A 25,364-nucleotide genomic window follows, 5' to 3' on the forward strand; every position below is an offset into this window, starting at 1 on the left:
AGCCAGGCAGAAGGAGAAATCCCACACAAGACAGGCTCTAGAGCAATGTGGATATCCTAACTGGGCCTTCCTGAAAGCAGAGAAGAAACCCAAACAGGACTCCAGTCAGCCGACAGGTGAAAAGGAGGAACCCAGACCCAGACCAGTGGTCATTCCGTATGTTGAGGGAGTATCAGAGAAACTGAGACGTTTATTTTCTAAACATAACGTCCCAGTGGCTTTTAAACCCCAAAATACATTACGGCAAAGACTGGTTCATCCCAAAGATCCAGTCCCCCGGCACAAACAGAGTAATGTTGTGTATGCTGTTCAGTGTCAGGAGGGTGATCAGTCTTACATCGGGGAAACTAAACAGCCACTGGCCAAAAGGATGGGCCAGCACAGAAGATCAACATCATCAGGCCAGGACTCTGCTGTCTACACTCATCTCCAGGCCAGCGGTCACTCTTTCAGGGATGAAGATGTTCACATCCTGGACAGAGAGGAACGATGGTTTGAGAGAGGAGTAAAGGAGGCCATCTTTGTGAAAAGAAATCGTCCATCGTTAAACAGGGGTGGAGGCCTCCGGGTTCAACTGTCCCCCTCTTACAATGCTGTGATTGCTAGTATTACTCAGCCCTCTGTGAGTAGTAAACAGCCATCAGTGTGCTAATGATCCATTGTTAGGCTGATGGTCCTTCTTGAGCATGTGATCAGCTGGTTCTGGTTGTCAGCAGCAAACTGGTTGATCCACTCTGAGAAGGTGCTATTTAAGAGACTGAGCTGAATACAGCACCTCAGACTGAGGAAGTCTCTCGGATGAGAGACGAAACGTTTCTACATTTTTTTGTTGATTTGCTTTGTTTTGTTTTTTGAATGTCCAGAGGACCAGATTTAACTTTTTTAGATCTAACAGAAGATTTTTATACTGATTAATGCTAAGATTATTTTTATTTTTCCAATTCAGGAGTATGGTTTTCTTTGCGATGCATAAGGCAGTGAAAATCATGCGACATGTATTTTTTTCCAGGGTAACATCTTCCAAGATAGCCAATAAGCAAACAGACGGAGAGAGTGGAATATTACATTTCAGACATTTAGACAAATCTTCACAAACCTGGACCCAGAACCTCTGAACGGGTGGGCAGAACCAGAGTGCATGGATATAATCATCAGGAATATTGCCTGTGCACTGTGAGCAGTTGTTAGATGATGTAAATCCCATCCTAAACATTCGCTGACCTGTATAATGTACTCTATAAAGAACTTTATACTGTATTAATTGTAAGTTGGAGATTCTAGTCATTTTAAATGTTCTTAAACATATTTGAGACCAGGTGTTTTGGTCAAAATTGATTGATAAATCTGACTCCCATTTTGCAACAGGTAACATTATGGAGTCATTGATTCTAGACAATTTCTTGTATATTTTAGATAATAATTTGGGGGATTTAAGATTAAGGAACTCTAACACACATATTGGTGTTTCTAACAAAGTTTTATTAAGCTTAAATTTCTTTTTTATGATAGACTTAATTTGTTGATATTGTAAGAAGTATTTATTTTCAATGTCAAATTGTATTATTAAATTATTAAATGGAATAAAGTCTACACCTTCATATATGTGTTCCAGACGTTCAATTCCCTTGACTCTCCAACCTGGGAAATTTAACATATTATTTTCTTGTAGGATGTCAGGATTGTTCCAGATGGGTGTATGTCTACAGGGGAGTAGTGAAGATTTTGTCATTTTCAAATACTCCCACCATGCTGTCAGAGAAGAGCTAATACTGATGCTTTTAAAGCAAACATGTCTTTTTATATTTGTGCTAATAAACGGTAGATCTGAAATCTTAATATTATTGCATAAAGTTTGTTCTATGTCTATCCAAGTTTCATCTAATGTATTTGGATTTAACCACTTTGAGATATATTGTAACCTATTGGCTAAATAGTAGTGATAGAAGTTGGGAAGTTCTAATCCTCCGGTATCTTTAGATTTCTGTAATGCTTTTAAGCTAATACGTGGAGTTTTGTTTTTCCAAAGGAATTTAGATATCAAAGAGTCCAGTGACTTAAACCATTCAGTTGAAGGTTTATTTGGAATCATTGAGAATAAATAGTTTATTCTCGGCAGGACCATCATTTTTACTGAGGCAACTCTTCCCATAAGTGATATGGGCAGAGATTTCCATCTAGTAAGATCATCTTCAATGTTCTTTAAAATTGGTATATGATTCAATTTTATTAAGTCTTCCAATCTAGGAGAAATATTAATGCCCAAGTATGTAATGTTACCTGATTGTAGTCGTTCATTGAGAGAAGTATTAAACACGCAGTTTATTGGAAGAGCTGTGGATTTTGACCAATTTATAGAATAATCAGAAACTTTTGAGAATGAGTTTATTAATTCGATAACATTAGATATTGAGTTTTCTGTGTTCTGAAGAAAAAGTAAAACATCGTCAGCATAAAGACTAATTTTATGTTCTATATTTCTACACAGTATACCTTTAATATCAGCAGTTTGTCTTATTGCTGCTGCTAAAGGTTCAATAAAAATAGCAAATAGTGCAGGTGAAAGTGGACATCCCTGCCTGGTCCCCCTCTGTAAACAGAAGCTTGAAGATATTTGATTATTTGTCCTGACACATGCTCTTGGTGAGTTATATAATATTTTTAACCAATTAATGAAATGGTCCCCAAAACCAAATTTACTCAATGTAGCAAATAAAAATTTCCAGTTTACCCTATCAAATGCTTTTTCTGCGTCCAAAGACAAAATAGCTGTTTCAATATTTTTACTATATGAATACTCTATTAAATTATATAATCTGCGTGTGTTTGTGGTCGAGTGTCTTCCTTTTATGAATCCAGTTTGGTCAGGATGAATAATGAAAGGAATTATTTTCTCTAATCTTTTAGAGAGGACTTTACTAATTATTTTAACATCCACATTAATAAGAGAGATGGGGCGATAACTGGTAGGTAGTACTGGGTCTTTGTCAGGTTTTAATAGTAGACTAATCCAGACTGATTTGTTTCACCTCAAACTTGTCCTAAATGCCGAAAAAACCAAAGGGATGCTTTTTTCAAATAGGAAGTCGGTCCCAGCAGTTCTTCCTCCGATTTTATCCTCAAATGGTGTCCCCATTGAGTTTGTTGATTCCTATAAATATTTGGGTATCTTGGTCGACTCACATCTTTCTTTTAAGCTCCATGTGGAAAACTTGGTAAAGAAACTGAAAGTTAAACTGGGTTTCTTTTTCAGAAACAGATCCTGTCTAACCCTGAATGCTAGAAAACGCCTTGTATCTGTGACTTTCCTTCCCTCAATTGATTTTGGTGATATTATTTACATGAACGCTCCTACAAGAACCCTGCAGATGTTGGATGCTGTCTATCATGGTGCACTAAGATTCATAACTGGCTGTGATTATCATACCCACCACTGCACCCTGTATTCACTGGTTAACTGGACATCATTAACTTCACGCAGACTCTCCCACTGGTACATTTTCATCTTTAAATCACTTCTTGGTCTGCTGCCTTCATACATCTCCTCCTACATGTCTCTGCGTGAGTGCAGCTACAGCGTGCACTCTCAGGACATCATTACCTGCAGTGTTCCCTCAGTGAGGACTGAACTAGGCAAAAGGGCCTTCTCCTACTCCGCTCCTGTCTCCTGGAATATCTTACAAAAAGATTTGAAGCTCTCGACCTTTGACCTCTCTAAGTGGCTTTAAGAATCTGTTGGACTCCTGGCAGGGACCAATGCAGACATGTTCCTGTTTTTAGTTTTATACATTTGTCTCGGAATCTAGCAGTTTTTTTTGGTTTTGTTACCTTTTTCCTTTTAGCCATCCTATTTGTTAAAAAAAAAAATAAAAAAAAAAACTGTAGTATGAGTTTTTATAACTGCTTATTGTTGTTGCTGTTGTCCATTGTTGTCATCTTTCTTTGTTGAAATCAGGTCTCTCTTGTAAATGAGTCCTCGAGGCTCAATGGGATTTACCTGTATAAATAAAGGTTGATTGATTTCCCCCCAAGACGCCGGATGGTGGACCAGAATCGTCTCAAAGCCATACGGAAGTCATTCTCCATGACCTCTCCAAACTCCTCCCATGCCCAAGTTTTTACCTCAGCGACCACCCGAGCCGCATGTCGCTTGGACTGCCGGTACCCATCAGCTGCTTCTGGGGTCCCACAGGCCAAAAAGACCCGATAGGACTCCTTCTTCAGCCTGACAGCATCCCTCACCGACGATGTCCACCACAGGTTCGAGGGTTGCCACCACGACAGGCACTGACAACCTTGCGGCCACAGCGCCGGTAAGCCACTGCAACAATAGAGGCACGGAACATGGCTCACTCGGACTCAATGTTCCCTACCTCCCCCGGAACATGTTCGAAGTTCTCCCGAAGGTGGGAGTTAAAACTCTGTCTCACAGGAGACTCTACCAGACGTTCCCAGCAAACCCTCACAACACGTTTGGGTCTGCCAGGTCTGACCGGCATCCTCCCCCACCATCGGAGCCAACTCACCACCAGGTAGTGATCAGTGGACAGCTCCGCCCCTCTCTTCACCCAAGTGTCCAAGACATGTGACTTCAGATCAAATGAGACGATGACAAAGTCAATCATCGAACTGTGGCCTAGGGTGTCCTGGTACCAAGAGCACATATGGACACCCTTATGCTTGAACATGGTGTTTGTTATTGACAATCCATGACGAGCACAGAAGTCCAACAACAGAACACCACACGGGTTCAGATCAGGGGGGGTGTTCCTCCCAACCACACCCCTCCGGGTCTCACTGTCATTGCCCACGTGAGCATTGAAGTCCCCCAGCAGAACAAGGGAGTCCCCAGGAGGTGCACTTTCCAGTACTCCCTCCAAGGACTCCAAAAAGTGTGGATAATCTGAACTGCCGTTTGGTGCATAAGCACAAACGACAGCCAGAACCCGTCCCCTCACACGCTAGGCGGAGGGAGGCCACGCTCTCATTCACCGGGATGAACCCCAACACACAGGCACCAATATGGGGGGGGGGGGGGGGCAATAAGTATGCCCACTCCTGCTCTGCACCTCTCACCAGGGGCAACTCCAGAGTGGAAGAGTGTCCAGCCCCTCTCAAGAAAACTGGTTCCAGAACAAGAGCCATGCGTAAAGGTGAGTCCGACTATTTCTAGCCGGAACCTCTCAACCTCACACACCAGCTCAGGCTCTTTCCCCACCAATGAGGTGACATTCCACATCCCAATAGCCAGCTTCTGTAGCCGAGGATCAGACCACCAGGGTCCCCGACCTCAGCCACCACCCATCCCACATTGCACTTGACCCCTTTGGCCCCTCCCACAGGTGGTGGTAAGCCCATGGGAAGGGGGACCCACGTCTCTTCTTCGGGCTGTGCCTGGCCGAGCTCCATGGGTAAAAGCCCGGCCACCAGGCGCTCGCCCACGTGCCCCACCTCCAGGCCTGGCTCCAGAGTGGGGTCCCGGTGACCCATGACCAAGCAAAGGAACACCAAGTCCATTTATTTTACTCAACATAGGGTCTTTGGGCTGCACTTTGTCTGGTCCCTCACCTAGGACTTGTCTGCCTTGGGTGATCCTACTAGGGGCGTAAAGCCCCTGACAGCATAGCTCCTAGGATCATTGGGACACTCAAACCCCTCCACCACGGTAAGGTGGCAGCCCAGGGAGGGGCTATGGTCATGAGCTTTGGGTTGTGACCGAAAGAATGAGATCTCGGATACAAACGGCCGAAATGAGTTTTCTCCGCAGGGTGTCTGGGCTCTCCCTTAGAGATAGGGTGAGAAGCTTGATCATCTGGGAGAGATTCAGAGTAGAGCCGCTGCTTCTCCACGTTGAGAGGAGCCAGTTGAGGTGGCTCGGGCATCTGTTTAGGTTGCCTCCTGGACACCTCCCTGGTGAGGTGTTCTGGACACATCCCACCGGGAGGAGGCCCAGAGGAAAACCCAGGACACGCTGGAGGGACTAAGTTTCTCGGCTGGCCTGGGAACACCTCGGGATTCCCACGGAGGAGCTGGACCAAGTGGCTGGGGAGAGGGAAGTCTGGGCCTCCCTACTTAGGCTGCTACCCCGCGACCCGACCCTGGATAAGCGGAAGAAAATGGATGGATGGATGGATGGATGGATGGATGGAAGGAAGCAAGGAAGCAAGGAAGGAAGCAAGGAAGCAAGGAAGGAAGGAAGGAAGGAAGTTAGTAAGTTAGTAAGTTAGTTAGTTAGTTTTCACGTCAGTCTGCCAATCTACGTTCGATTACTCTGGAAGGACCCGGATGTGTCACACAACAAACTGAATTTTGAAACTGAATTATAAAACTGACATTTTAAAGCAAATTAATTCAGTTTCAATTTGTACAATTCAAAATCAGTTCTGCTGGCTCAAGTTTCTGCCCATAGTCTTGGCTTGAACACGCCAGCAGAACTACATAATCCACATAAAGTAGAAGAGAGACTAATTTTAATAATTACTCTTTGAATTATAATAATAATTGTAATTAGTCTTAGTTATAATTCATTTTAGAAGAGACCCTGAGGTTACCAAACCAGACCACCTCCTCTCCACGACTACATCTTGAGCTCTTGTCCAGGAAAATCACAAACAGGATCAGAGACCAGGGACAGCCCTGGTAGAGTCCAACATGCGAGAATAAGAACGTGGACTCAGCTCCTGTTTTGGTTTTACAGGGAATGGATACCCCTTAAAGCAACCCAGGCACCCCATAGTCCTGCAGCACCCCCAACAGAACACCTTGGGCAACATGTTCCTGAGATGTCCAAACACTCCATGAAGATATGTTAAAGGCTCTGATTAACAAATACATCTTTGTTTTACTTTTTTTACTGAAAACACTGAACTGAATATTCTCTATGCCAGTGGTTCCCAACCCTGGTCCCAGAGGAACACCACCCTGCAAGTAAATGGAAATGGTAAATGGACTGTACTTATATAGTGCTTTTCTATCTTATTTCAAGATACTCAAAGCGCTTTACACAACAATCTGTGTCCTCATTGACCCATTCATACAGCACTCTGCTAGATCTCTACAAAGTTAATTGAACAAATTATTCTAATGAGACTAATCAGAGCTTTAGATCACATTCATACACTGATGGGACACACATCAGAGGCTATGAGGGGTTCAGTGGCTTGCCCAGGGACACTTCGACATATGACTGCTGGTGGATTTGAACGCCCAACTCTCGCATTGGAGGACGACTGCTCTAACCACTCAGCCACAGCTGCCCCAAGTTTTAGTTGTTTCACTGCTTTGACACACTGGAATTGAATGAATGGGTAATTAAGGTTCAAGGTGACTTTATTGTCATTCACATCACACACATGTGGTACATGAGGTGGAACAAAACTGTGTACTCAAGGTCCCAGTTACACTCATATATCAACAGGCTTCTGCAGAACTTGATGAAATAATTAAATCACTGAATCAGGTGTGTTGGAGTGGGGAAACAACCAAACCATGTAGGATAGTCTGATGCAAGCTCACTAATCCAGGTAGAAAAATCTAACGAACTGAACCTATCCAGAGGACCTGACTTAACATTTTTTAGACAAGGATACTGTTTCTTGAGGACCAGGGTTGGGAACCACTGGATGCAACACCTTGCAGTAAGCACACAAAACACCTGCATCTTTTTCACTGACGTCCCTTTACAGGCTCCGTAGGTTTGGTGTGTTTGACAAAAGATGTTACGTTTTTCTGCACTGATGTCAAGTTTTAGGTACACTTTTGTATCAAACTTCAATTTGATGATGCATGTTGCAGAACATATACAGGATGTTTCAACCTTATTAGCAGTGAAGCTAAATTAGCAGATTAGGGGGAAGCAGGTGCGATGTGATTACCTGTGCAGACTCTAGTGTGTACATTTGGACCACCAACTCGTCCTCATTGGACAGACAGATGTGACTCTCACTCCTCAGAGTGACGGTGAACGAGCCAAAAGTGATTGGTTTCCCTTTGCGAGGCCAGAAGACACATGGTTCTGCTTCATCCTTCACCTGCCAAAAACACAAAGTTAGACAACAGTAAAGGGCAAAGGTGCTCTCACTGTCATGTTCCTGCCTATTTGACCAACAGAACGTTCTCTGTCATGTTGGATAATCTGTCTTCCTCCACTGCCCCTCTCTCTTGTGGTGTGCCACAGGGTTCTATTCTTGGTCTTGTCCTCTTCTCATTGTACATGCTGCCCCTTGGATCAGTGATAGCCAGACATAATTTTTCTTTTCACTGTTATGCTGATGATGTACAAATTTATTTACCAATGTAGTGAACTAGGCCTCCAACAACAATCTGTCTCTGAAGACCTTCAGGGGACAGGAACTGTTATTTTACGTTGTCTTTGAAGCTGAGCGCCATCTCAGAGCTGCTTCTATGCTGATTTGTTACATTTTCACAGTAAATTGTGCATTTTCGAGGCTTTGATGGGCGATAATTTGACCGGACTGTTGATGCTAACTGCTAGCCTAAGGCGAGTACACATGAGCTGTGATTGGTCGAGGACCGCTGTTTGGGACGTTCTGATTCGCTGAGAAGCTGGTGATGTAACGCCGTGTACGTCCACTCACTCTGGCGTCAGTGCGTAAAGCCCACCCCTGATGTTCACGTGTCTGTAAAGTCAGTGACCCCGGAAATGAAGCTCGTTTTAACGGAGTCTTCCTTTGTGTTTAAAAAAGCTGAATAAAGCCCTGACATTTGTTCCTAAACTCATGAGTATATGCAGAAAGAGTGTGCTTGTGAAGCGACGCCACGTTAAAGCTTTCAATCCGTCCATAAATGCTAATTTGAACCAGGTTCGACCGTTGTTACATTGTAGCTAACGGCTAAAAACCGGATGTCAACAGGACGGTTCACAAGAGATTGTCAGTGACTCCTACCGGTAAAAGTAAGCTTACACCGCCACCTGCTGTTGAAAAAAAGAGTATAACAGTTTTTCAGAAATGAGAGCTGCGGACTCGCTTTTCATTAAAAAAAATTTATTTTCTTAATCAAGCCTGGTTTATGGGTACTGTTTAAATAGCAAATTCTGGTAAATTAAACTGCTTAAGGGTGTTTACAACTACACAGTTGCTGTCAGTCTTCTTAGAAAATATTGTAGGTTTATTTAATTTTAAGTGCATTGGAGTAAATGAACACTGAAATAGCCTGGCTCTTGTATCTGTTAGAATTAAGCTCATATTAAGTAACACTGCCACAAGAAGCATTTACTTACAATATTAATGGGATAAAGCCTAAACACAGGTGCCCATTTATTGAAAAATTGGCTTATAACAGTACTGTTGATGAAACCCAGAGCTAAAATAGTGTGTGAAACTCAGTGCTCACTTAAATACAAACATTTACCTGTTGAAAAACTCTAAGATTGCGACGGTCTAACCAGATAGGTTTTGCTGAACTGTGGATACAACCATGGCAGATTTAACAGAAGCTAAGAATGCTTATGTGACTCCATGTGATAAAAAGGACTGGCATGAGACAGCCCTAAAGATGCTAACAGATTCCTTATATCCATATGGTGAACAGGTGGACAGCATGACCTCAACAGAGTTATTGGACGAGCTGAAGGAAGTTGCAGACAGTGTAACTTCTGCAGCCATAACGAAGTCAAGCTATGAACAGCTAGCTAGAATGGCACTCTTGTTAAAGCTAAATTTTACATTGAGGCCAACAGGGCAGAAGCCCTTGATATAAGGTTGAAACGCGAGACAGAGGACCGCGAAACAACACGTGAGGAGTATCAAAAATTCATGGCACAGTTTCAATTTGATAAGGAGACCTGGGAGAATTAATTGAAAAGTGAAAAAGAGATCTCACAAGCTTAGCTGTTGTTACAAGCAAACTCATATGAGGAAAAGCTATGTGAAGGAGGGATTAATTACCAAGCACTGTGTTCAGACAATGATGCTCTGCACCAACGGTTGCAGCTCACATCAAAATCTCTGGACAAGTGCATATTGGAAAAAGCGGCGTTAGTCCAACAAGGCGTGCGTTTACAAAGTTAGTGTCATACATCACATGAACGCTTAACAGCCTGTGAGGCAAAACTTGCCGCAGCCACAAATAAAATCTCTGACGAGGGGCAAGGATGTCTGGAACTCAAAGACGAACTGGGTCAGAGTCCAGGTCAACCATCACCACCTCAGAAGGATTTTGCTGTACCTCCTACACATAATCCCCTTATGTCACCTCCACGTGATTATTTTGTTCCAACAACACCAATCCCTCAGCCTCCGCTCTCAATAGCGGCATTGCATAAAATAGCGAAATATGTCCAACGCTTTGAGCCAGGGCCGTTGGGTTCGACCGACACTAAAGCCTATCTGCACAACCTTGACTTCCAATTAAGGAACTATCCCAACGCTACAGTTGAGGATAAAGTAGGTTAAATCAGGCTCACTTCAGCCAGGACGATGTTTTCCTTCATAGAGCGTCAACCTGATGCCACACGAAGGGATTACCGCCTGTTATGTGCTGCACTTATGAAAGAGTATACCCCTTGCGCGGGACCAGGCGGATATCCAGCCGCCGACAAGGTCATGCAAGGTAAGAATAAGCACCCAAGGGCATATTATTCCAGAATTTTGCAGGCTTATTTTGGTTACAGGAACGAGACCGGCATGGAGGAGGAGGAAGCGTTTAAATTCATTTTCAGCAAAAATCTCCACCCTGACATAAGGATGTCAGTGCAGATAATGGCTAATTTCAAAGAGAAAACCATCAGTGAGATAAAAAATTGTGCTGTGAATGTCTTTGAGGCCCGTTCACAGGCCAAAACACCCATTGAGGTGTTCCCAGGTGAGAGGATTCCTGCCCAGTCATTAGAATTGGAAGGGACGAGAGCTTCAGCTCCCCGTCCCAAAACAGGCGAGAGGAAACGGGGTTTCCCAGCAGCCAAACCACAACAGATGAGTGCACCCTGGTCCAGACAAAATCTTAAATGGTTTCCCAAGAAACCAGAGGATGAACGAATGTACCAGAAGGGGGGCGCACGCCCTAAGGGTAAAAAGTATGGAACCAAAGGTGACCCATACAACTAGGGATCCCACTGGGAACCCCAGAGGAGGGGACCTGCTCCCCCACCACGTCGGCCTGAACAGCCTGAGACGAAAAAGAAACAGCAGCGGGTCCAGAAAGAGAGCCCCAGACCTCTGAGCTCGGACGAGACAGAGAGTGTGTGTCGGTTCTTGGAAATGTTGAAAGGTGTTGCCATAGACAAACAACCTGACGCGTTGTGTGGCAATATCATTGCTGATGAGTCAGAACACACAGACAACACCGTTACTGCTGTCACAGACAGTCACCATGACGTTGTTGTTGTAAACTCTGACAGGCCCTCACCAGAAAAAGGGTGGGTACAATCACACGTCACCGACGGTGACCTGTCACAAACTGTAACCTCAGTAACAGCAACAGCTGTGCTAACGGTTCAGACAAATCAGGGTGACACAAACAACAACGTTGCCGCTATCACGGACAGCCACCAGGACCTTGTTGTTACAAACAATGAGAGCCCCTCAACACACAGAGAGCTTGTGGTCTCATACATCAATGACAGTGGCCCGTCAAACATCGAACTCTCAGGAGCAGCGGCGACTGCACCAACGGTTCGGACAAACCAGGATTACACAGGCAAAGGTAAACGTAAGAAGAAACGTTGGCCAAAACCTACAAGGTTCCTGTGTAACCTTATCAGAAAGGGGGTTGCTAAAAAAGCTTATCTGTCGATCACACTTGAAGGGGTCCTCACACATGAAGCCCTACTGGACAGTGGAGCCGACATAACTATTATGTCAGCCAAACTGTTCGAGGAGCTCAGGACCGCCGCTAACGGTGTTCACAGGGAAATACCTTTCATAGAACGTGCTATAGAACTGCAGGGCCTCGCAGAGACAAGGACAACCCAGACAGCTATAGCTATAGTTCACATGCAGGTTGGCGAGATGACTCTATACCACCCGGTACATGTGTCTACGGTTGACTCATTCCCATTTTTGATTGGCCAGGATTTTATAAATCGCTTTGAGGCGATTATAGATTATGGTGAACAGACAATGTGGGCCTGAGTGAGCAAACCCCTGCCAATACTCATGCCTCCTGAGACAGTCACAGACTGCCCAACAGCAGGCACTGCAGAAGGCACCGAGGACTTCTCAGCAGAGAACACAGTCCCGGTAAGTAAGCCTTTAAAAGCACGTGAAACCGAAGAGACCCAACTCTGACCGAACAAGAAAGCCTCCTCTGCGAGCTAAGACAGTCAGAGCCCACCAGATAGTACCTACCATTGGTAGTTAAAGGTGTAGAGATCCAAGGATCCCACACCGAAGATGCTGTACTGTCGCTGTGGACAGATAAATCAGCTATTAACCAAGCTTTCTACGAAACATTGGTTAAGAAACATTTGGGTCCAGTTCTGGTAGAGAAAGCTTTCCGCTTTCCATTGTATCCCAACAGTTCACGAGTGATGACTGCGAAAGGAGTCATTAACCTGAAACTGATCTGGAACCAATGGGAACTGGTACACCCATTCCTCGTGGTCCCAGACTTACCACATACAACCTACATAGGCTCTGACATCTTGGTAAGGTTAGGTGTCCGAGTGGACACCAGCCACAATGTACTGTGGTCACTAAAACCAGCCAAAAAGGATCCTCCTGTGCTAGACACAGCAAACCTTACGGCTGGACAGACCATTCCAGAGGTCTGCCAGGTTGCTACCAACCAAAACACCTCAGTACCACCTCAGGTAACAAACTTGATGGTACGAGTCCACATCGTGGCGGGACAAGCTATTAGCCTTAAACAGACATACTTTCAACCATCTCCTACATTTTTCAATCTAGGACTGTCCATTGAAGCCGCAAGCCAAGTGAGCCTCGACTCCAGAACCACATCTGTTGCTGTGTGTAACACAGGCACAGAGGAGGTACTGATCCCGAGAAACACAAGGCTAGGATGGTTGATCTCCACAGATTTTCATGATTTTGAACTTGGCATTCCATTTCTGGGAGGACTCCCAGACAACCTGGTATCGAGTCGAGAGACTGGTCCAGTTTGGTTCACGAAATCAACACAGGCCATAGCTCTCTTGTCAACTAATAATGTCGATAAAGGACCTCAAACCTATAGTGTCCTAGATTAATACTACCTTAAGTACCATAACCTACATTGGTCTCATGACGCTCAAGCCAAACCTACTCGAACAACCCGATTCGGGGGGGGGGGGGAGCTAATCCTTCAGTTGAGTCTCGCCATAGACTCCAAAAACATTTATGGGGAAACCAAAAACCTAAACCTCAAGTCGTTCGTCTAAAGGGACAACAGACAATTGAACCAAACCTTATTTTGCCATGTAAATCTAAGTTAAACCAAGTTAGGAATGGAAAAATAGTTTGGAATGCCCTTCTATAGGTATAAATCCCTATATATAATTTTTCAGCATGACCCACCCTTTAACTGGTACCTGTAGCTGATCTAAGCCATGATAGCTTACACACCAGGTGCATATAGGTTAAGGTCTTATGTAAAATCCCACTCATAAGCCCAAATAAAACCACATAAATGGATGAACACATAGAACCAGAATGGCACCCACTGGGAACCACCAGCAGCAACCTTCGCTGAAGGGACCTACAACTCCAACGTGGGTCTCCAAACTCCATCCAGTGGTCGCCTCTGCAGTTCAATCGAGGGAACCCCTCTGCATGCTGATCAATGAACACCTCCAATCGTTGTGGATTTATCGTTGTGGATTATATGACTTTTTCCAATGGATTACAGACTTTGTTTCCAAGGGGTTAAAGCGTTGCTGCAATGGAATTACCAACAACATAATGGAATTACCAACAACATTATGGAATTACCAACAACATTATGGAATTACCTAAACCGTTGTGGGATTGCCTTATTTGACTTTTGTTTTCCTCTTGCTGGATTATAAGATCAAGGACATTCGGAGGCGTAAGTTCATGTTGGAATTCATCCCCATGGACAGGCGATGATTTCCAATGGGGGGACTGTAGTGAACTAGGCCTCCGACAACAATCTGTCTCTGAAGACCTTCAGGGGACAGGAACTGTTCATTGATTTGAATCCAGAAATACAAGTTATCTCATCAAGAGACTATTTAATTGTATCCTGAATTAATCAATTGAAAGAACACTCTTCTTTTATATTATCATTACTATTTTAGAATATCTTGATAATCAAATGTGCGTTTAGTTCATACCATTTCTAAATGTTGAAGTGAACCACTCATTGACTCAGTCAACCACTCTATTTACAAAGTAATTGTGCATTTTGATCTTCTGTCTGAATGAGTGGATTTGATGTCGGTCAGAAGTCAGGGATGTCGGTCAGAAGTCAGAAAGCAAGTTATGAGAACGAAGTGCCTTGTTTTAAAACTCAGCAGACAGTAAATAACTTCAACTGGCATCTGCGTTTGTCTCACTTCGTCATAACATTTCTCCATCTGTACTAACCGTTCGTAAACATTCCTGCTGTCTTTTGACTCCTAGTGACCCTCTTGACATCACTAGAACCACCCCCCTGCTGGTTGTTTCAACCAATCAGGAAGTACCAAGTGACAGGAAGTGAGTACTCTAAAAAGTCAACACTTCCTGGGACTATTCAGTCTTCTTTCAGTCTTCCTCTATGAAGTCTTCCCAGGAGTTTTCCACTTCTGAGTGGAATTTCTGACTGGAGTCTTACTGAGAGTTCCTAAGGAACTTTCAGATTTAATCAATAGCTGATGGATTTGACTGTGAGACAAGGGTCCGTCCATCCCAGCAGAGTCACAGCGCCTCGCTGTGGACTCAACCGGGCGTAACGCCCTACAACTTCGAAGGAAGCTTGTTCTGTTGAACGGAGTATATCGTCACGACTTCGGACAATGACCTGCCACCCTGACCGGAGACGCTAAAAGGTAGCATGCAAAGGGACCTCTATACTGGAGCTGATCCATCCACTGCAAAGGTAAAGAGACGTCACGAGTTGTCACGCACTAAGTGGACCGGGGGTTGAGCTGGTGTTGAAAGAAGAGTGCTAATTCTGGTCAACAAACATACATCTTCCTTCATCCATCTTAAACTTCTCTATGTCTTCTCTTTAACTTTTCTATTTGCCAGTAAACTAGATGCCTTCAGAGGTGAATCAGCCTCGATCAGTAATGTTCTGTTGTCTTGTTAGTAAAGTGTGCCAAGTTTTTATTAATCAGAAACAGATCAGCACATCAATGTGTACATGTTTTGATGTTAAATTTTGATTTTGTTAAATAAATGACCGCATTTATTCTGATGGGTCAAAGATAAAATGGTGTCTCGTGTCATTGATTAAACACTCCACTCACAGTTATCTCAGTCACATGGCATTAATTTAACTCGAAAAAGAAAATAATCCGTTGTAATTAACAATTAATATTCTTTGTGCTTGAACTAGCTTTAAGAATAATTAATTAGTAGTGTGTCTACAGCAGAGCTGTCCTGACATCTCTACACCAATGAAACCTAAAAACAGTAACCTTCTCACACCTTTCGCTGATTGTATTGCCGACATTAAACAGTGGCTTCATCGTAATTTTTTTTTTTTAAACGAAGGAAAGACAGAATGCATCTTCTTTGGTGATGATGCTCCCTGTAACTTTGGTGCTCTGGCATCTAAGTTCAGACCCACAGTTAAAAACTTGGGGGTGACATTTGACAAGGACTTAAAGTTTGATAAACAAATATCCTCTCTAGTCAAGGCCTGTTTTTTATCAGTTACGTCTTTTATCCAAAGTTATGCCTTTTTTTTAGGGATGCACCAATCCACTATTTTTACTTCCGATCCCGATACCTAAATCTAAATATCGGCCGATACCAATCCAGTTCCGATATCATGATCATCATTGATTTTCTATGAGACTGTAATAATCTCCTCTCAAGTGCAATTTGTACAAATCTATGCATGCATGTCCAAAAAGGCAACTTGAGGTAAGTTGTATTAATGTTGGATAAGTTTTAAAGTTAGAATTAAATTCTGCTAACACAAAACATGTTTCTTTTTATTCCTAGCTTTAAAGTGGATATTAAAGTGATTAATTTAAGTGATTGTTTAAAGTTATTTTATATTTTTTTTAAATAAGGGGCAGATATAAGAATTATTTTTCTTCTTTCTGCACTCTTTTCATTCAATGTTTTCTTTTTGATGATTTTTTTTTTAAATTTTGTTTCTTTTAAATGAACGAATAAATGAATAAAATAAAATGTTAAATGGCTTCAAACACCTGGCATAAACCAACAGGCATGATCCTGTTTTTAGAAATTGACATCACTTTATAATGTAGCTGTTTATGTTTTTAACATAATTTTCAAATCATATGTTTTTTATGAGGGCAGCACGGTGGTGCAACTGGTAGAGCTGCTGCCTCTCAGCGAACAGGTCCCTGGTTCAAACCCCGGTCCAGGGGCCTTCTGGGTGGAGTTTGCATGTTCTCTCCATGCATGCATGGGTTTTCTCCGGGTACTCCGGTTTCCTCCCACAGACCAAAAACATGCATGTTAGGCTGATTGGTAACTCTAAATTGTCCCTAGGTGTGAGTGAGAGAGTGAATGGTTGTTTGTCTCGTTTGTCTCTATGTGGCCCTGTGATGGACTTGCGACCTGTCCAGGGTGTACCCCGCCCCTCGCACAGTGATTGCTGGACATGGGCACCAGCGATCCCCATGACCCAAAATGGAATAAACGGGTAAAGATAATGGATGGATGGATGGATGTTTTTTATGATTGTCTACTGTTATACTGGTAAATATCTCCTGGAGGGTAAACTATATCTTGGCTGCAAGTATCAAGCTGTGAAATCTTTCGTTTTCTACAACTGATAGTGGTTGGTCATGAATCATGATGAAGTTTAGCAACTTTTCTGTAAACATTTGAGCTCCGTGGCTTCAGCGATGTCTTCTTCTTGTTCAATCCGAAGCAGGCAGCCTGACTTGGGGCAGCCGCGCTCAGTCTGTCCCTCCTCAGAGACGGGCAGACTGAGCGGGGCAGATTGGACGCAGCTGGCCGGGGTCGAGTCGCCTGTTGTGGGTTGAGCAAAGAGCAGCACCCCGCTGAAGCCACGGAGCTCGAATGTCCAACGTAAAACTAACTTTACCAAGGTTTAATGTGGTGCTATGGCTCTGCAGACATTGCATGATGCTGTCTTGTTTTGTGGTGTTTCTAGTGTAAAATACTTCCACACAGCAACATGTTTACATGAAAAGTTTGTTAGCTGTTAGCCACAGTGCTACTAACTCAGTCCTCACGTTGTAGCTGACTGCAAACTAAGAACTGGATTTCCTGAATGTGAGGCGGGTCTTATTACTCTGGGTTCATGAGACACGCCGCAGTTCAGGAAATCCATTCCATAGTTTAAAGCCAACATGCATCATGGATCAGAAATATCGGCAGGTGGATCGGAAAAATCTGATACGTAAATTATGCTGGTATCGGAGGCCGATACCGATACTGGATCGGATCGGCCCCATCCCTACTTTTTTTAATCGTTCTGATTTGGAAAAGGCCAGTCATGCTTTTATAACTTCAAGGCTCGACTACTGCAATTCCCTATATGCACGAATCTCCCAATCTTCCATTAGACGCCTTCAATTGGTCCAAAATGCTGCAGCTCGACTTTTAACCAACATCTCCAGACGTGAGCACATTACCCCTGTTTTATTTTCTCTCCACTGCCTTCCAGTCGATTTTAGAATTAAATTAAAAATTTTATTATTCACTTTTAAAGCTCTCAATGGTCTTGCCCCACTGTCCTTGGGCAACTGGGCTCAAAGCACCAATAGGAGCACCTGCAGCAGGTTAGGACAGAAAGTGGATCGTGGATTGGGTCATCACGTGAAGCTTGAATGGCATTTGAAACCCGGTAACTCACCCCAGGCAGAGACATGACAACCTGAGCATTGTGGTCCCAAACCATCCTCCAGAAGTCCTTTATGGAGCCAGGCAAAGGATTCTGGGTAATGATGAACTCCGTACTTCGTCTGTAGCCCTAAAACAAACAAACAAACAAACAAACAAACAAACACTAAACCAGATGTAAACTAACATTAAAAGAGCTCAGGCCAGGGGGCGCTGTTGAGCATCAACATGTAAGACAAGTCTCAGGCAGCTCTCCGGGAATGTGACAATTTTATCCTTTTTTGCATGACTCTGTGGATCCTTTTCGACACCTACGGTTAGTATTAACCTTTGTGAGCTACCTGTAACTGATTCACTGTTGCAAATTCTTGAAACCATGGCGGGATGAGGGAAATCCAACACCTCCAAGGTAGGTCGCAGTAATCCGCGACGCTCGCCGGGTCACAAAGCTAACTCTGAGCCTGATGCTAACGACTGCTGGAGTGCATGGAGGCGATGCTGGAGGGGCTGCGCTCAGACATTCTGAACAAAAATAGTCGAAATGATATCTATAGCAGTGAAGAGGGAGGTCGCGCCTGCCCTCACCTCGCTGGAAGGTAAAGTCACGGCACATGGACAGGTGGTGGAGGCACTAGAAAACACAGCTAATAGCCAGAGCGACATGCTAACTAGCTTGGAGGCTAAAATCTTCTCATTAACTTGCATGGTAGATTCTCTGACGAAGAAATGTGAGGATCTAGAAGGGCGCTCTAGACTGAATAATGTGTGAGTGATCGGTGTTCCTGAGGGATCTGAGGGCACAAAGAAACGTGCCTCCTTTACTAAAGTCAAGAAGTGATGAGTATGGTAGCTACAACCAGTAATTAATCTTAATGCACAATGAATGGTACACTGGATTCAAAGACTGTAAACAACTGTTTGAAGCACATATAGACAGTCAATTACTGGAAAAAAAATAGTAGCTTTGATCAGACGCTTCCTAGCTCTAAGGGAGAAACATGATTTGTTTCTGAAGTAGAACTCAAGCTCCACTCTTAATTTGGAGATTAGGTGTTTGACATGAAATTTAAAAGAAAGATCCTCGTCGATAATTAAGCCCATGTATTTATAACAGGAGACCCTCTCAAACACTTTACCTTGGGCAGTTTTTTATAAACACAGTTTTATTAGTTTTATATTTTCATAGACAAACAGAACAGCAGAATTGTACAACATGCTGCCAAAATATATTACATCAGTGTAGCACAAAAAGAAAGGAATAGGCAAGCAAAAAAAGGACCAAAAAAAGAAGAGGAAATGAGAACAAACAGACAAAAAAAAACCTGCCATTGTACTATGTCAAATTCACATTCAATCATGTCTTCATTTATCTCATGCTTTATCTACTGTTACAATGGTCGTCAAACATGCATATCCATATTCAGTCCCTAAGAATAAAGAAATCAGAGTTATTAGCTACGATGGTAGAGAAAAAGGGTATGGTAATAAAGAAGACAAATATTCACTGGTTAAGACCTGGTGAGACTTTCCACTTTATTCTGCCCCCTCAACACAAGTTGTGTCAGTTCTTTAGGTAAGTAGTTGAGCACAGAAGACCACATATCAGAGAAATATTTCTCATTCCCCTTAAGGACTGCACTAATCTTTTCATGTGGGAGGACCCTAAATAATTCTCTGTACCACTGTGTAACAGTTGGTGGTTTATTTTTAATCCAATTGATCAAAATGCATTTCCTAGCCAATAATAGCAATTTGTCACAAAGTTTGAAGTGTTTATGTGTAAGAGTGACTGATTTTGATGGGAGACCAAGGAGGAATAATCCGGGGTCACGGTTGACCCTGACACGAAACACGTCACTCAGCTCTTTAGAGATTGCAGCCCAGAATCTTTTGATCAATTTGCATTGCCAGAAGCAGTGGTAATAGGTTCCAATCTCCCTTCCACATTTGTTGCATAGGGGAGAGGACCGACGATCCATCTTATTCAGTATGGAAGGTGTTATATGTTTAGGTTTAGTATTTTATACTGTGTTTCCCTAAATCTATTGCATATAAAGGTTGACTTAACTACATTGATGGCTTCCTGCCAGTCATCTTCAATATATATTGTGTCAAGGTCCCTCTCCCATTTCCGCACAATGTCTCCAATACCGCCCGAATCGAGAGAGTAAAGCAATGTATAGAAAGTAGAGATAAAATGTCTGATATTTTTCCGGTCGACGAGGAGTTTCTCGATATTATTGTATACAACTAAGCCAGAGGGAGAAAGCCTCATAGAAATAACAAAACGGCGGATCTGAAGGAAACCGTATTAGTGTTCCTTAGGGATATCGAACTTTGACTGTAGTTATTGAAATGTCATGAGTATATTCTCTGTAAAAAAGTCCCCAATCACTCTCACTCCTCTGCCATGCCACAGGTCAAAAATGTTGGACTCAAGGCCTGGGATAAAGTCCTGGTTTCTTGTTATAGGTGTCAGGAGTGAGGAACAATGTCTGTTACCTGCGTGTCTCCAGATACCCTGCCACACTGTAATTATGTTATAAATAATTGAATTATTTTTAATAGCTCTTGATATCTTCCTCCTATCTCCAGTAACAATACTCCATAAGGAAGCAGGCTGAGAAGCCCACGAGTCAAGACAGGGCTCCGAATTGAGATAAGCATGTAACCACTCCCACAGATAGCGAGCATGGCAGACTCAGTTGTAAAGCCCCCAGTATACTCCCACGTACGTCTATAAGCAGAGGTACGCACGTACGTACGCGGAGGTACGAGCGTACCCCCCAGGGCATGTCTGTGCAAAGCTCAAATTTTTATGACCGCATACGCGTACGCGGTGTCGCACAATAAACTGCCCAGCGACGGACTGCTTGTGCTCTGCAGCTGCTCAAGGTGTACGCTGGAGTACGAAGTCTGAACCCTATGCATACAGTACACTCGTACGTATGCGTGAACGGACATACGTGGCAGTTTACTGAGTGATTTAGAGAGATGGCATGATCAACAACTGAAGCCCCCAGTAAACTGGGGGCTTCAGTTGTAATAATAGATGTTTGGTAAAGCCAAGCCACCCCTGTTAACAGAAAGCTGTAGGGTTTTGATTTTCTATTGGTGGTTTCTTGCCATGCCAGATGAATCTAGAGAATGAACTTTCTATATACCATACCATACCACTTTGTTTATAAAGCACTTAAAACAGCTACAAGGCCAACCAAAGTGCTGTACAGACAAAACAACAGGTAACACACAAAGCAAAATACAAAATGAGGTAAATCAGAATATCGACAAAAAAACGATGCAGATAATGACGACAAACCAGTGTGGAGCATACAGGATCAAAACGCAGATCATCTTGTGTTGGAAGCCATTGAATAGTAGTGAGTTTTTAAACTGGACTTGAAAACCGAGAGGGAGGGAGCCTGTCTGACAAGCAGAGGTAACTCGTTCCAGAGTCTTGGTCCAGCCACCTCTGGTTATATCAGCATTAACTTTTTATGTAGCCAGAGGGGTAACATTTGGAGGGGATATAGGAGCTGTGGGAAAATGTTCATTTTAATTAAGCCTATACACTCCATAAATGATAAGGGGAGATCATGCCATCTCTCTAAATCCCTCTTTATGTTCTTAAGTATTGGAGAGAAGTTGAGTTTCCATAGCTCTGCCAGGTTAGGGGATACATTAATTCCAAGGTATATAAAGTCATGTCGGGAGTACTTCAGGGAGCAACCAAAGGGCAGGTCCCCAATGGTACCAATGCCTAATGGCATAGCTACTGATTTATCAAAATTAATTTTATAGCCTGAGAAAGAACTAAACTCGTGGATAGTAGACAAAATAGCAGGTATTGAGATGTCAGGTATCGTTACAAATAACAGGACATCATCTGCATATAGCGCTATTTTGTGGATTTTACTGCCAATCGTCATGCCATGCACATCATGTTATGATCTAATTACCTCAGCTAAGGGCTCCAGTGCAAACTCAAATAGAAGCGGGGATAAGGGGCAACTATGTCGAGTACCTCTATATATGGAGAAAGGCGAAGATTGAACACTATTAGTCATAACACAGGCTGACGGGGAATTGTAAAGTATCTTAATCCATTTTAGAAAGTCACCCCCAATTCCGAATCTCTCTAATACGTTAAATAGGTACTTCCACTTGATCCTATCAAATGCCTTTTCAGCATCCAAAGAAACAGCAAAGGCTCTGCAATTTGCTTGATTTGAGTACTGGATTATTTTAAGTAATCTTCTCACATTTGTAAAGGAGAAATGGTTTTGAATGAATCCGGTCTGATCTGGGTTTATTAAGAAGGTCAAGAGCTTTTCCAATCTTGTTGCAAGTAGTTTTGAGAGCAGTTTACTGTCCACCCCCAATGAGGCGAATAGGTTTATATGAGCCACATTTGTCTGGCGGTTTGTCTTCCTTAAGGATGAGGTTGATGTTTGCCAGGTTTAGTGTTGGCGGCAAGTTTCCATGCTCAAGCTTTACCACCCTTAAGGGAGGCTATGGCTTCTCAGACATCTTTCTGAGAAATTGGAGCATTTAACATTTCTTGTTGTTTCTCTGATAGGCATGGGAGAGTTACTTCACTTAAGAATTTTGTTATTTTAGTATCATATGAGTCACATTCAGATGAATACAGCTTTTGGTAAAATTGTCTCATAATCCTATTAATGTCTGTTGTTTTGTAATGCCTGTCTTGGTTATTGACACATAATGAGGATATTGTGTTTCATTCTATTCTGCCTTTTGTCAGCCTTGCTAACAATCGTCCTAGTTTATTCCCTGATTCATAGTCTGTGTTTAGCAAAGAAAATTGTTGATTCCGCTTGCTTTGTTAATAGTTGATTTAAAGCTAAGTGAGCTGCTTCTAGTTTTTTAGATAGGACTCTAATAGGTGCATTTTTAAATTGTAACTCTGTCTGTTGTACTGTACTTTCTAATTGTAATTGTTCTTTAATGGTGGCTTTTTTCTGAGCTGTGGTATAAGATATGATACTTCTCCTAATAAAAGCTTTAGCCGTTTACCATAGCAATGATGGGTTGACATCTGGTGTCTTATTAGTATCCAAGAAAATATTCCACTGTTCCGTAATGTAGTCAATAAAAGATGGATAGCTCAATAAAGAGGGGTTCATTCTCCAGTGGCGAGAGGAGGTGACAGCATACGGATGAGTAATACACAGGCTTACAGGAGAGTGATCAGATATTGTGCATGTGCTAATTGTGCACTTTCTAATGCAGTCTAACACAGTTCTCTAAGATAGGAAGAAGTCAATTCTGGAGAACAATTACATGCCAGGGAGACAGAAAAGTGGGTGAACCCAGCCGGAGATAGAAATTCTTGCCAGGGGATTGAACTTTGCGGTTGCACCAAGTAGAATTCCTCTGGTGGAGATGATCACAGCCACAGAATCAGCCATCCGCAACAACAAAATTAAAGAGGGTGAAGCAGAACAACTCAGAATCAAAGTTTCAGCCTGCCTTAGCAATGCCGAACCACCACCTTCCAACATCAGTAGAGAGGAGAGGGATGCACTCACTACTCTTAGCAAGGACAAAAACATCATCATTCTCCCAGCAGACAAAGGAAGGTGCACAGTGATTTTGAATCAGAAAGACTATCATGAGAAAGTAATTACACTCCTTAGTGACTTAACCACTTATGAACCTCTGAAAAGAGATCCAGGAAGTGGTTACAAGAAGAAGATGATAAGATTGCCTGAAAATTTTGGAACAGGACAAAGCTATTGACCGTTTTCTGTACCCCAGACTGTACCCAGGGGAGGCCACACCTAGTCTGTATGGTTTACCTAAAATCCACAAACAAGGTGTACCTTTAAGACCAATTGTTAGCATGATTAACTCTGTTGCTTACAATGTTTCCAAATATGTGGCATCTGTACTCATCCCTTTAGTTGGCAGCTCAGAACACCACATACAGAACACCATGGACTTTGTGGATAAGGTGAGGGATGTCATCATGGAGACTGATGAAAAAATGGTCTCTTTTGACGTCACATCACTCTTTACATGCATTTCTGTTTTCTGTTGATGATGCAGTAGAGGTGGTCAGTTTAAAATTAAAATCAGACACCACTCTGAGCAGTAGGACCACGCTTTCCACAGACCAACTGTGTCAACTCTTGAAACTGTGCCTGCAGTCAACCTACTTCACATTTGGGGAGAAATATTATAGGCAGAAACATGGGTGTGCTATGGGGTCTCCAGTTTCTCCTACTGTTGCCAACCTGTACATGGAGGAGGTAGAAAAGAAAGCCTTGACGTCCTTTTCAGGGACACCACCAAGTCATTGGTTCAGGTATGTTCACGACACCTGGGTTAAAATTTGGGGACTTTAGGATTCATTAAAGATCAAATGCAACTGGAAATTTTTCTCAACTTCCAGTATGAATTTAAACAAACACTATATGAACTTAACATTGTAAAATTTGTTTAGGAAATTTAATGTTCAAGGACACCACTTAAGAAAAAAATTGTTTAATAGTAAAAGTAAGAAGTGAAAAATGTAGAAAAATAAAAACTACTGCCTCCAACTAATGACTGTGTATCTGTGTGTCCCTTGTCTCACGGGCTTCATCCAGAAGAAGACACAAGTGTTGTTCCTGCTGTGTCCGCTTCAGTTCTTCATGTTCATTCAGTGATGAAATAAGACTTTTCTTTACTGGACTCTTTTCTCTTTCTCTTCACTAGAAAGAAGAAACAGGTGGTTAATTCAAGCTACATACTGTTTTTGAATAAACGCATCAAACAACGAAAGGTGCAGCTAACAGCTATAATAGATATATTAATAATAAGAAACTGATAAAATAAGAAAATGAAAAATAAATTGATTTAAAAATAATGAAAATAATATAATAATAACAGTGGATATATGAATCAGAAAGTATTATACAGATACAGATATTCTTTATTGTCAATCACACCTCATGTGGTACATGTGGTGGATCAAAATTATGTACACAGGGTCCCAGTTACATCCAACAATAAAATATAAAAGAAAAACAGTAATAAGATCTAAGATATGAACTAAGAAAAACATCAACTAAAAATATGCTAAGCACTAATAGCATAAAAACAATAAACACAATACGCCGAACAGCAGCACGGACATGAGTCTGTGTGAACAGATGAGCACGAATGAACACAGCAACATGAAACTGATCAGCAGCAACATGAAACTGATCAGCAGCAACATGAAACAGATCAGCACCAACACGAAACAGATCAGCAGCAACATGAAACTGATCAGCAGCAACATGAAGCAGATCAGCAGCAACATGAAGCAGATCAGCAGCAACATGAAACTGATCAGCAGCAACATGAAACTGATCAGCAACAACATGATGCAGATCAGCAGCAACATGATGCAGATCAGCAGCAACATGAAACTGATCAGCAGCAACATGAAACTGATCA

The 25,364-nt window shown here is 42.6% G+C and overlaps 1 protein-coding gene across 1 annotated transcript in view; it reads right to left on the reverse strand.

The window, feature by feature from the left end:
* The window catches only part of LOC119416526 (receptor-type tyrosine-protein phosphatase gamma-like), a 57,492-nt gene extending 38,914 nt beyond the window's left edge, over positions 1-18,578 (reverse strand). The window contains exons 1-4 of the mRNA XM_037683757.1: positions 18,501-18,578; positions 17,929-18,045; positions 10,243-10,254; positions 7,872-8,027 (exon numbers count right to left, since the gene is read on the reverse strand). Of these exons, the coding sequence (XP_037539685.1) occupies positions 7,872-8,027; positions 10,243-10,254; positions 17,929-18,045; positions 18,501-18,578 (363 nt within the window). The remainder of the gene's footprint in view (positions 1-7,871; positions 8,028-10,242; positions 10,255-17,928; positions 18,046-18,500) is intronic.
* Between the last annotated feature and the right edge of the window lie 6,786 nt (positions 18,579-25,364).

Source organism: Nematolebias whitei, chromosome 10, assembly GCF_014905685.2.
Source record: "Nematolebias whitei isolate Nwh7 chromosome 10, NemWhi1, whole genome shotgun sequence".
In the NCBI taxonomy this organism is placed as follows: Eukaryota; Metazoa; Chordata; class Actinopteri; order Cyprinodontiformes; family Rivulidae; genus Nematolebias; species Nematolebias whitei.